Raw genomic sequence first — 10881 nt, forward strand, 5'->3', positions numbered from 1 at the left:
GAAAGGTGGAGGCGCTCAAAGGGCCCATGGCCTTGGCCTTTCCTTGACGGATTTATTGTAAAGAATTTGGGCTCCTGATATTCCTCGGTACATTGGGAGCAAGGAAGACTTACCCACAGCAGAGGAGGGTCAGGTGTGGGAACAGTTCAACAGATTGCACTGACTGGAGTGCACGCAACCTCCTGGTTTGCCCCCAAGGGAGTTGGTTGGTGTCACTGCAAGGCTGCTCTCAACTCACTTTGAAAGTCCCAGCAGTCAGGGAATGCATCTGAGGACTGGAAGAAAGCCAGTGGTCCTCCTGACTTGAAGAAGGGCATGAAGTAAGAGCCAGGCAGGGAACGACAGGCCAGTCAGATGCACCTTGATGTCTCCAAAGGTGATGCAACCAATCATCCTGGAAGCCACTTCACAAGGTGAAAGGACAAGAAGGTGATGGTGAGTGGTCAGCACGGATTTACGGAGGGGAAAGCAGGCATGGCCAGCCTCACGGCCTTCTTTGATAATGTGCCTGGCTCCAGCGGGTGAGGGAAGTGCAGCTAATGTTGTTAATCTCATCTAAGCAAGGCCTACGATGCTGTCTCCAGGAACAATTCTGACAGACCAACTGACAAAATACAAGCTGTGGAAGAGGGCAGTGCAGGGCATTGAAATCTGGCATGGCTGCTGGTCTGCAACGGTTGTGGTGAGCTGCACAAAGCCCAGGGAGAGGCCGCTCACTCCTCGTGCCCCGTAGGGGTCCACACTGGGGCCAATCTTCTTTCAGCCCTTTATGCAATATTCTTTCAGCCCTTTATCCAAAGTCCTGCTGTGGGGGACAAAGAACCTCCTGCACCACTACGGGCTGCGGCTGAGGGGCTGCAAACCAGCATTGCAGCAGAGGACGGGAGACCTGGACGACACCACGAGGCAGCCCACGCCCACGCAGAAATGGCATCGGACAGCAGCCTGGGCTGCCTTAGGAAGATCATTGCTATGACGTTGCCAAAGGTGATCCCTCTTCTTGGCTCAGCGCTGCTGAGACCACGATCGCTGTCCACTCTGTGGCTCCCCAGTACAAGACAGGTACAGCCATACTGGCATGCGTCGAGCGAGGGACCACGAAGCCCATGAAGAGGCTGGAGACCTGAGGGAGGAGGAGCTGCGAGGGGTAGGATTGTTCAGCTGGGAGGCAAGAAAGCCCCGCGGCACGCCTCTTAGCAATGGGTAAAAGAGCTGATGGGAGAAAGTCAAGAAGACAGAGCCACACTCTCTTGAGACCTATCCAGTGAAGGGACAAGAGGTAATGGGCACGCGTTGAAAGATAGGAAATTCCACAGAAACATAAGGAAAGACTTTGTTAGTGTGAGGGTGGTCAAGCACCAGCTGGGGTCGCCCGCACAGGTTGTGGATCCTCTGTCCTTGTAGGTATTGAGAGCTTCACAAGACTTGGTCCTGAGCATCCTCCAAAGGCTGACCGTGCTTTGAGCAGGGGCAGTCGGATGAGATGAGCTCCAGAGGTCCCTTCCGTCCTCAAGGATCCTGTGATTCTGTCACGGCTAAAAGATGGGTGCTGCGCAGCTGCCCCTGAGAAGGAAGAACTGGTTGGCGACACTGGAATGAAAGGCAGCCTTGGAGATCTCACCTGAGAAACACTGGAATTCAAGGCTTGATGGGACAAAGGAAAGCGAGTAGCAGAGTAGAGCACCCAGGATTCAGGCATGCCGACTTTATCCTAGTCAGGCAGCTGGTAGGTAGGACGACGTGGAGGCACCCGTGGAGCACACAGGAGCTCAGAAAAGCTGGCAGTCCCTTAGGCGCCTCATGGTCCAAGAGCAAGAAGTGTCCAGCCCAATACTCAGGAAGACAAACAGATGTCTCAGCAGATCAGCTTTGGCTAAGCGGGGTACTCAAGGCAGAGCACCATCGTCAGAAGGCAGCATCCTGGAGGTAAAGGAGGGATGAGCTGCAAAGGAGGCATTAGGAAAGAATTCCTAAGCATGACGAGATGAGGGGCTTGAAGAGCAACAGGCAAGAAGCATCAAGAGCAAGATCGACTCCTACAAGGCTAGCTAAAGCCTGATGGAGGAAAATAACCCCCCACTGCTGACCGGGGCGGCTCGTTTCCTGAAGACTGGCCAGAGAGCAGGCAGAGGGGAGTCAACGCCTGCTTTCTCTCAGTCTTCACCTACAAGGACTCGCAGGCTGCTGTGCCCTCTGAAAGACTTGAAGGATGGAGGGGGAGCCCTCCCGGCACTGGGTGGGCATCAAATCTAGCATTGCCTCAGAAAAGCAGACCCATCGAAGCCAGATAATGAGCGCCAGGGCAGGGCTGCTGTAAAGGGAGGCCTAGGCCGGTTGAAGGACTGGGCCCACATGAGTCTCACGGCATTCGGCAAGGTGACAAATGGCAAGTCCTGACCCAGAAAGGATGAATCTCATGCATCAATACGGACTGAAGACCAAACTACGCTACAGTCTTAGAGCCCTCAAACCATGCCGCGCCACGTGCCTGAGGATGGATGCTCAGGGAGGGGATGTGCTCAGAAGGGCCCTGGGTACAAAAGCAGCTCTCAGACTACATCAAAGAGGTGAAGCACTTCCCCACCCTGCAGGCATGGAGGTAGCCGGGACACGGGCCAGGAGGGCAAGGGAATGCCTTCAGTAGGCAAGCTTCCTGGGATAGACTCTCCCTACCCATGGCGAGTCACACTCTCATTTTGGATTGGCCATCTCTCAGCCTTTTGGTGTGATGTCAAGCTAGGCGTGCATGCTGTGTGCCGGTCCATGTCCCACACAGGGCTCAGTTCCCCTACGGCCAGGGCAATTCAACCCCTGCACCGGGCAAGCCATTTACAAGCCCTGGGCTGCAACCAAGTACGCAGCTCCAGGCAGACCCAGCGGCCATTACCCTCAGCCTGACCTTCTTGCCAGCACTCCCACAGCTTGGGGGTGGTCACAGCACGGTCAGCGTGTATTGGAAAAGTGGCCAGGCCTGTGGGTGTCATGCAGGTCAGGGTCCAAAGCGCACAGCCAAATGGTGGGAGGAACAAGATGCTGTGCCAAGCCCCAGAACACCCCTCTGCTAATTGGAGGCGAGGGACCCGGCTCCACAGCGCTTGTTGAAGAATCAGGGCTTTGGGAATGACAATGTTCTTCTTCCACAAGCCTGCTGACAGCACTGGTTTTGGACCCTCAGTGATTGCCGCAAGAGGGGACAAATTTGCAGAAGAAACCAGAAAACGTCTCCAGCAAAGAGAAGCTTTCCTTGGGCGAAGGCATCTGAAACCAGTAGCACAACCCACCTGCCTATAGAGGCGATGATCAGTGACTGCTGGAGCAAGAAGGGAGGTAGGCAGAGAGGTAGAAGGTTGGGGCATGTCCTCAGGCACAGAAGTCTCTGGCCAAGCAGGAGAGAAATCTTGGGCCTCTCATCCCAATACTTCAGAAGAGCCTCTGTCACCTAATGGTCATGTCAGACATGAGGAAATGTAATGACAGTCTTGATGAAAAGCAAAACACAACCTGTGCCATTAGGTAGGATATTTTGCTTTGGAGGTGAGTCTGTTGCAAAATTACTGCCTCCATGCAGTGACTGTGGGCCTGGGGCGGTGCAGGAGCAGTATAAATGCGGGCCGTTCTCCTCACTCTCTCATCCACTCCTCTTGCCTCCATCTCCTTGGGAACCAGGTGAGCTTGGAGCCGTTTCTCCTCCTCCTTGTCCTGCTCCTCAGGGATTTCTATAACAGACCGTGTCTTAGGCAGGGTCATGGGGCTGCTTACCGTGGGAGAGGGAAGGAGAGAGGTGGTGTGCAATGGAGAGAGGCAGGGGTTTCATTGAGGTGAGTGATGGGCTAGGCGGGGACCTCCCTCAGCTTGCTTGTTCTTGGCAGCACTCCTTTGGGATGAGGGGAAGGAGAAACCCGTAGGCCTACAGTTCCCCTGCCTCTTGTCTCCAGCTCATGCCTTGTCTCTCTTATGATGTGGTGACGGCCTGCTCCTCTCACACCCCTTCGGCTCTGCTTCCCCCTGCCCTCTCTCGCAGGTGCCCCTCCAGCCCCGAGACATGTCCTGCTACAACCCGTGCCTGCCATGCCAGCCCTGCGGCCCGACCCCGCTGGCCAACAGCTGCAATGAGCCCTGTGTCAGGCAGTGCCAGGACTCCACCGTCGTCATCCAGCCCTCCCCCGTGGTGGTGACCCTGCCCGGCCCCATCCTCAGCTCCTTCCCACAGAACACCGCCGTGGGATCCTCCACCTCCGCCGCTGTTGGCAGCATCCTCAGCTCTCAGGGAGTGCCCATCTCCTCCGGGGGCTTTGGCCTCTCCGGCTTCGGCAGCCGCTACTGCGGCACGAGGTGCCTCCCCTGCTAAAGCAGCTAAAGCTGCTGGCGATGGCCCTGGGGAACATGCCCAGGGACCCACGAAGTGGTCCTCGACTGGTAGCAGATCAAGGTGTTGTTGCTTCCAGAGGGGCTGAGCAACCCCAGCCAGCAGCACTTGCAATGGGATGGGCCAGCCTGGGCTCTCAGTAAGCACAGCCCATGCCTACTTTTCCCCTTTTCCACTCTCTCCTTTTCCTCCTATGTCCTTTTTCTCTTGTGCTCCCCTGGGCCCTGAACCCCACAAAGGCATCCTAGAGAAGACCTGCTGGCCCTGCTTCATCTGTGGGGCAGGCAGATGGACACCTGGCAGGATCTCTGCCACAGCCATGTGGGGCACAAACTCCTGTCTGCTCCTGGTTCTCCCTGCACCATGATCTCCAGTTGCAGTGACCTCTTTTCCCTCTTTTGACTCATTAAAGCTCTAATGCACCCCGCCCATGCCTTTGTCTCATCCTTGTTTCTCAACACACTGTCTGAAGAGGCCCAGTCCGCAGCTCTGTGTTACCCTTTCCCCTGCAGAAGCTCTCCCAAGATGCCCAGGGAGAGAGGTGTTGCTCAGAGGTGGTTTTTCAGAATCAGTTTTTGGAGATGGTTGTGCAGTGGTTGTTAACACAATGGTTGTTAACTGTCACTAAGTGGTCCTTTCCTCTGTGGACACTCCAGACAGAGTCAGGAGGAAGGGCGTTCCTTGGGGGAAGTGCCTGGGGCACATGGGAAGCCTTCACCATTCCCAAAGGGGGGAGGGGTGGGACACAGTGCAGAGGGCCCCCTTGGGGCACTGCCACTTGCAGGTGAGGAAGGCATCCATGACTCCACCAGAGCCCCTCGCTATCACACCTAGCTTTGCTGAGGCTCTGTCCAGACATGTCCTCTTGGCCTCAGTGCACATGCTGCAGAAGTGGCATGTGGCCATTCCCAAGCTTAGTTGAGGAGCCTGGGCTGTGGAAGGCCCTGGGAGGGCAGCAGCTCCACAAGGTCTTGAGGAGCAAAGGAAAGGGAGTTCCTTCTGCTCTGGGTGCTGCTGTGCTGTGGGGGGAAGGCTCAGGCAGAAATTGTTCCCAGAGAACAGCAGGAGTGAGACTGAAGTGAATAGGCTTACAGTGCACATCGTCCTCTTACTTCCATTTATGCTGTGGGTTTCCTGGGGAAAGTTTCTGGAGAGACACTGAGGGCAAGGAGAGAGGCAGGGCATTGTGGCCAAACATTCGTTTAGGGGAGTTCGGAAGCTCTCTTAAGCAGTGGTGTCACCAGCAGGATAGACTGCACAGAGGGTTGCAGCTGAGGAAGGGGAGCTGCTGAACTGCTTCAGGACATTCCTGAGCATGAGGATGCATGAACCTCCCAGAGCCCTAATCTGCAGTTGGCTTGGTGGCAAAGACACTGCCAACTTTCTCCACACACATCTTCCAGCCCCTTGCAAGCAAAAGCTCAAATGCAAGTCAGGAAAAAGTGTTCTTCTGGAGAACAACATCAATATAAACACATCCCCCACTAGAGACATCTTCCTACCGTGGGCAGGGTCTGCTGTGGGGGCAGGTACTAATCAGTCTAAGAAGGAAACAGACACATATGGCTCAGCATCCTTGCCAAAGAGGCTGGCTGTGTCCATGATGTCTCTTGAATTCACAATAACACATACCCCTGCACTTGGGAGTCTTTTCACTACACCCATGGTTGGAAAGCTGCACATATTCAGCACTTCAAGGCCTATCGGTACAGACTGCCAGCAAGTGAGGAGCTGCTTTACCTTCTGCTTGCCTTTTCTTCAAGCAAAAAGAAGAGGTGAAGAGCAAATGTGGAAGTAAGAAAGGAGAAGGCAAGGCAAGATGCCGAGAACTCAGGGTGAGTTTTGCGGGTCATGCATGCTCTGTCACCAAGTGACCTGTGACTGTGAAGAGACAGTTTCCTGTCACAAGTTCTCCTAGTCGCTTTGAGGAGTATAGCCCATACTTGATTCTGCAGCCCAACAGACAGCTCAGGACAGGCAGCCAAGACACATGTCAATCATTCCCTAACTGGGGAACATTCTGAAAATGGGGATAAAAAGGGTCATTCCTATGTGTAAACCCTTGAGTCAGAGTTGTTTTATGATCTGCATTAGTGCAGATGAGAAATACACCACTGCAAGGTCATGTATGCAAGGAGACGTCAATCCTTTGACAGACATATTCCAACTCGGGCTCCTGGAAACAGTTTAAGATTTTAGATATTTTTGCAGATAACAGGAAAGGAAAAGGCAAGCCTCTCTGCTTGAAAATGTCTGCTGTTAACATTTCCATTCAAAAGAAGCCTACATTTTTCTCCTGATCTACTGTTATTATTCTATAAACACACTATCTCTTGTACCTTAAGATGATTCTGCTGTTGCTACTACCAGAGAGCATCAGTAAGTCTTCATTTACCTCCTGGAATTAAATTATAGAATCATAGAATGGTTTCAGTTGGAAGTGGCCTGGTTTTGGTTAAAACAGAACCGACTCTCTTTTAGCAAATCTTCCTTACAGCTAAGTTCTTCTAAGTAACTGCATTTTTTTGAAGCTGGCTGCATATTTTACAGACAGTGTCTGCTCCAAAGCTGTTAACACCTAATGTTTATAGTTACACTGAGCTAACGGTATGAAAGGAATGCAGAAAAAGGCCCCTGTTTATAATTATTATTATTATAGCAGCCAAGGTCACCGATAGACCTCTTAGGTCCCGCAAGTGAGGAGTCGTAAAGGGTCATAGTTGCAGGGAGCGACGGACAGAGCAGGTGACCCCATATTGACCAATAAGGTATTCCATACCATACAGGTCATACTCGGTTAAAAGCTGGGGGATCAGGAGGGGCTAGTCCTCTTCGTCCATGGCCAGCTTCTGAAGAGGACCCTGCTCGTTGTCCTGCCTGTGATCCTGATCCATATTCCGATCCTTGCATTCCTGAGTCCGGTTCCTGTCTACTGCTGAGGCCAGTCCGGGACTTCCTGATGCTGCCTGGCAGCTGCTGGCGGGACACCAGCGCCCAGCACTGGACGCCGGGAAACTCAGTATCAGTTTTGTATATTTTGTTTTATTCCTCTTATTATTAATATTATTAGTATTATTAGTGTTATTAGTAAAGCTGGGTTTATATTCAATTTGTCAGTCTCTCTCCCTTTTCCTCCTTTTTCCCTTCCTCTGGTGGGAGGGTGGGGGTTAATAGAGAGCATCTGCCACTCAGTTTATTGCCACCCTGCTCTAACGGGGTGACAGGAAGGAGTCTTAAAGATCATCTCCAGACCTTCCACCAGACCAGGTTGCTCAAAGCCCCGTCCAACCTGGTCTCAAACACTGCCTGGGAAGGGGCAGCCACAGCTTCTCTGGGCAACCTGTGCCAGGGCCTCACCACCCTCCAAGTGAAGAATTTCTTCCTTCTATCTAGTCTAAATCTACCCTCTTCCAGCTTGAAGCCATTATCCCTTGTCCTATCACTACCTGCCCTTGTAAAAAGTCTTTCTCCAGCTTTCTTGCAGGTCCCTTCAGGTACTGGAAGGCTGCTCTAAGGTCTCCCCTGAGCCTTCTCTTCTCTTTGCCTTTCCTCACAGCAGAGGGGTTCCAGCCCTCAGATCATTGCTGGGGCCTCCTCTGGCCCCACTTCTACTGGTCCAGGCCTGTCCTGCGCTGAGAGCTCCAGAGCTGGATGCAAGACTCCAGGCAGGGTTGCACTGGAGTGAAGTAGAAAGGGCAGGGCTTTGGGCAGGGCAGAGCCTACTGCCAGAAAACCTTGTCCAGTAACTTCAAACTAAAGCAGTGTGAAACCCACTAGTGTATTTTCTTCCCCCCATGGAAATTAGCGGATTGAAGGTCAGTTCCTTTTGTTCACACCCACATGAGTCTCCTCATTTGAAGTCAGTTCCCAAAAATGGTTATTGCCTTGAGGAGATGTGGGCTGTGAGCAGATATTGTCCAAGGAGGACAGAAGTAGAGGCAGAATGATGGAGAAGAGAATGTTTCCAGCTCTACAGCATATGGTTCCCAAAAGCTCATTTAGAGGGATAAAATTTTAAAAATTGTTGTTTTCTTTGCAAAAAACTACCTAGGGTTTAAATCACTTGCCATCCATGTTCCCGTCCCTTGCCTGTCTCGCTGGTATACTAAGGACTATAAAGGGGAATCAAAATGTGAAATGGTAATTGCAGTAACTAGACTATTGCTGCTGCAGGTGTTTTTCTAAGGCCCTACCCTTATTATAGTTAACATTTTTGTAATCTTGTAAGTTTAAAATTAACTATAAAAACTAAGGAACAGGATTTTGAATAATGTGTTATAGTTTCATTAGAAGGATGCACCTGTCCAAAGTAGAACTGGAGAGCAATGAATCGTAAGAATAGCTAACAAGCTTGGAAAAGCTGCTGAGATTGCCAAAAGAAGCACTTAACTAGGGGAAAGATAATTCTGGCAGGGGGAGATCGCGACCACCAACTCATGGACCATCTACCCCAATTATACCCCAGACTCAAAAGATGAAGAAACTGAGCATGCATACTAAGTTACATGCTGGACAAATAGACTTCAAGCAATCATTTAACAGAATAACAATGCATATGTATCAGGAAGATGAATATGGTAATGTTAAGTGTATAAATGACTGTTGACTTTGAACAAGGTGTCCTGTCTTGGGACAGACACCTATATATGCAAAAATAGGCAATAAAATACCTCTGCTCCGTATGTATATTGGCGTACTGCACAACGGGTAAACAAACCCTGATTTTCGGGACTACATCACTACTGAGAAAACCTGTTCAGATGCAATAGGAATTCAGATGGAGCAGGGATGTGTAAGTGGACATACCAATGCAAAGCAAGTTTCGTAAGAAAATGCTGGCCATGATGCTGGCGAGGCTTGTGCTTTTGTGCAGCATATTGCAGAGCAGTGATCGTGAATATCACTGTCATGGCTACAGTCTTCACAGCATGATGAAAGCCAGGAGGCCTATGCAGTAAAAATATTTGGTGTGTGTGACTTACCCAGCAGCGCAAGTACAAGCTGACTTTCTCTGTAGGCTCTGTAATCTCTTGGCTTGCCCTTTGTCCTGAAGTACTTGCACCTGACCAGAGCAGCTGTGTCCCTTAACTTGGCATCTACAGCAGATTTGCTGCAGTCAGACAACATGGGGTAGAGGAGTTTGTTTTCTCACGAACAACCAAACGGAAGATGAAAAGGCATCCCAGCAATGCAAGCCCAGAGGGGACAGTCAGCCACAAATTAATCAATGGCTTCAGTGGGCCTTAGGTGCATCAGCACAGCGGTGACTCACTTCAGCAAGGACTCCGGATCCTTCAGCTCTAGGGGATGCTTCTCAAGCTCTGACAGTGCTAAGGAGAGACAGTGGCAGGAGACTTCCCAGTGCCTAAGAGGAGCCAGGATGGGGATCCGTCTCTGTTGGAAAACTCCCTCCAGGCTTGCAAATTCACATGCACAGGAGAAAAGAGCTGGGGGCACCCCACTGGGATCCTGGGAGACCAACCACTTGTTTGGGGCAGTGATGAGACCCCATGATTGTCCAGGCCTCCTGGGCAGATTTCACAATGCCTCTAGGGAGGGTTCGTTGTGTCCGAGTGGGCAGCATAAGGGGGCCAGAGTCTTAGCCTAACAGCAGGCATTTCTGTGGATATGTCTTCAGTCCATGGGTCCTACATTCACCTGGACTAGCTGATACCACCTGAACTAGCTGCTAATGTGTCCCTCTGAGAGGGGCTTTCCAGCTCAGAGCCCCACTGGAACCAGTGAAAGGTCATGGCAGAGATGCAGCCCTGGAAGCCAAATTGCTCCATAAGTGTTTCATGGGCAGTATCAAAGTCTGCCTGGTGGAGGGGAATGGATGAGTTCTGTGCCCTCATGCTGGAGGGAGAAGCTAAGATCATGCTGCAGTGGAAAACACACCTCTTCTTACAGTCATTCGGGTTTCCTTCCCTCATCCCTGAAAGGCAGCATGTATCGTCAGGGCAGGGACCCCATCACAGAGCAGAGCATGTCTGTGCCCCTGGGGAGCGCATGAACCTCACAACCAGCCATCTTCCATGCTTTCCAGGCCTGTGTGTCCCACTCCACAGCAGCACAGAAAGGCCTGAGATCTGCTCTTGAATGCAGTCCACATGAGCCAGCACTCAAGCAGATGCTGTGCTCTAACCACTGAGATGCACTCCCATGCTGTAGCAGGTACTTGGGTTCACAGAATCCAGGTCCCTGCATCGCCAGCTTTGTGCTTCAATAAAATATATCTCTGTTCATTTCTACATCCACTGAACATCAAGGCCAAGTGTCAACAAGGCCAAGTGCTGAGTCCTGCACTTCAATCACAACCCCACGCAACACTACAGGCTTGGGGAGGAATGGCTGGAAAGCTGCCCGGCGGAAAAGAACCTCAGGGTGTTGGTCGACAGCTGGCTGACCATGAGCCAGCAGTGTGCCCAGGTGGCCAACGCCAATGGCATCCTGGCTTGTATCAGGAATAGCATGGCCAGCAGGAGCAGGGAGGTGATTGTACCGCTGTACTTGGC

General features: G+C 51.7%; 1 protein-coding gene across 2 annotated transcripts; it reads left to right on the forward strand.

The window, feature by feature from the left end:
- Positions 1–3593: 3593 nt before the first annotated feature.
- LOC104338148 (feather keratin Cos1-1/Cos1-3/Cos2-1) lies at positions 3594–4348 on the forward strand. 2 transcript variants are annotated; one of them, XM_075443891.1, is made up of 2 exons: positions 3594–3666; positions 4041–4348. In XM_075443891.1, the coding sequence occupies exon 2, from the start codon at positions 4043–4045 to the stop codon at positions 4346–4348; it is 306 nt and encodes a 101-aa protein (XP_075300006.1). In that variant the 5' UTR covers positions 3594–3666; positions 4041–4042. The 2 variants fall into 2 exon arrangements, with proteins under 2 accessions (XP_075300006.1, XP_075300007.1); XM_075443892.1 differs by having other exon boundaries at positions 3637–3666; positions 4022–4348.
- The last annotated feature ends 6533 nt before the right edge of the window (positions 4349–10881 follow it).

Source organism: Opisthocomus hoazin, chromosome 26 (assembly GCF_030867145.1).
Source record: "Opisthocomus hoazin isolate bOpiHoa1 chromosome 26, bOpiHoa1.hap1, whole genome shotgun sequence".
NCBI lineage: Eukaryota > Metazoa > Chordata > Aves > Opisthocomiformes > Opisthocomidae > Opisthocomus > Opisthocomus hoazin.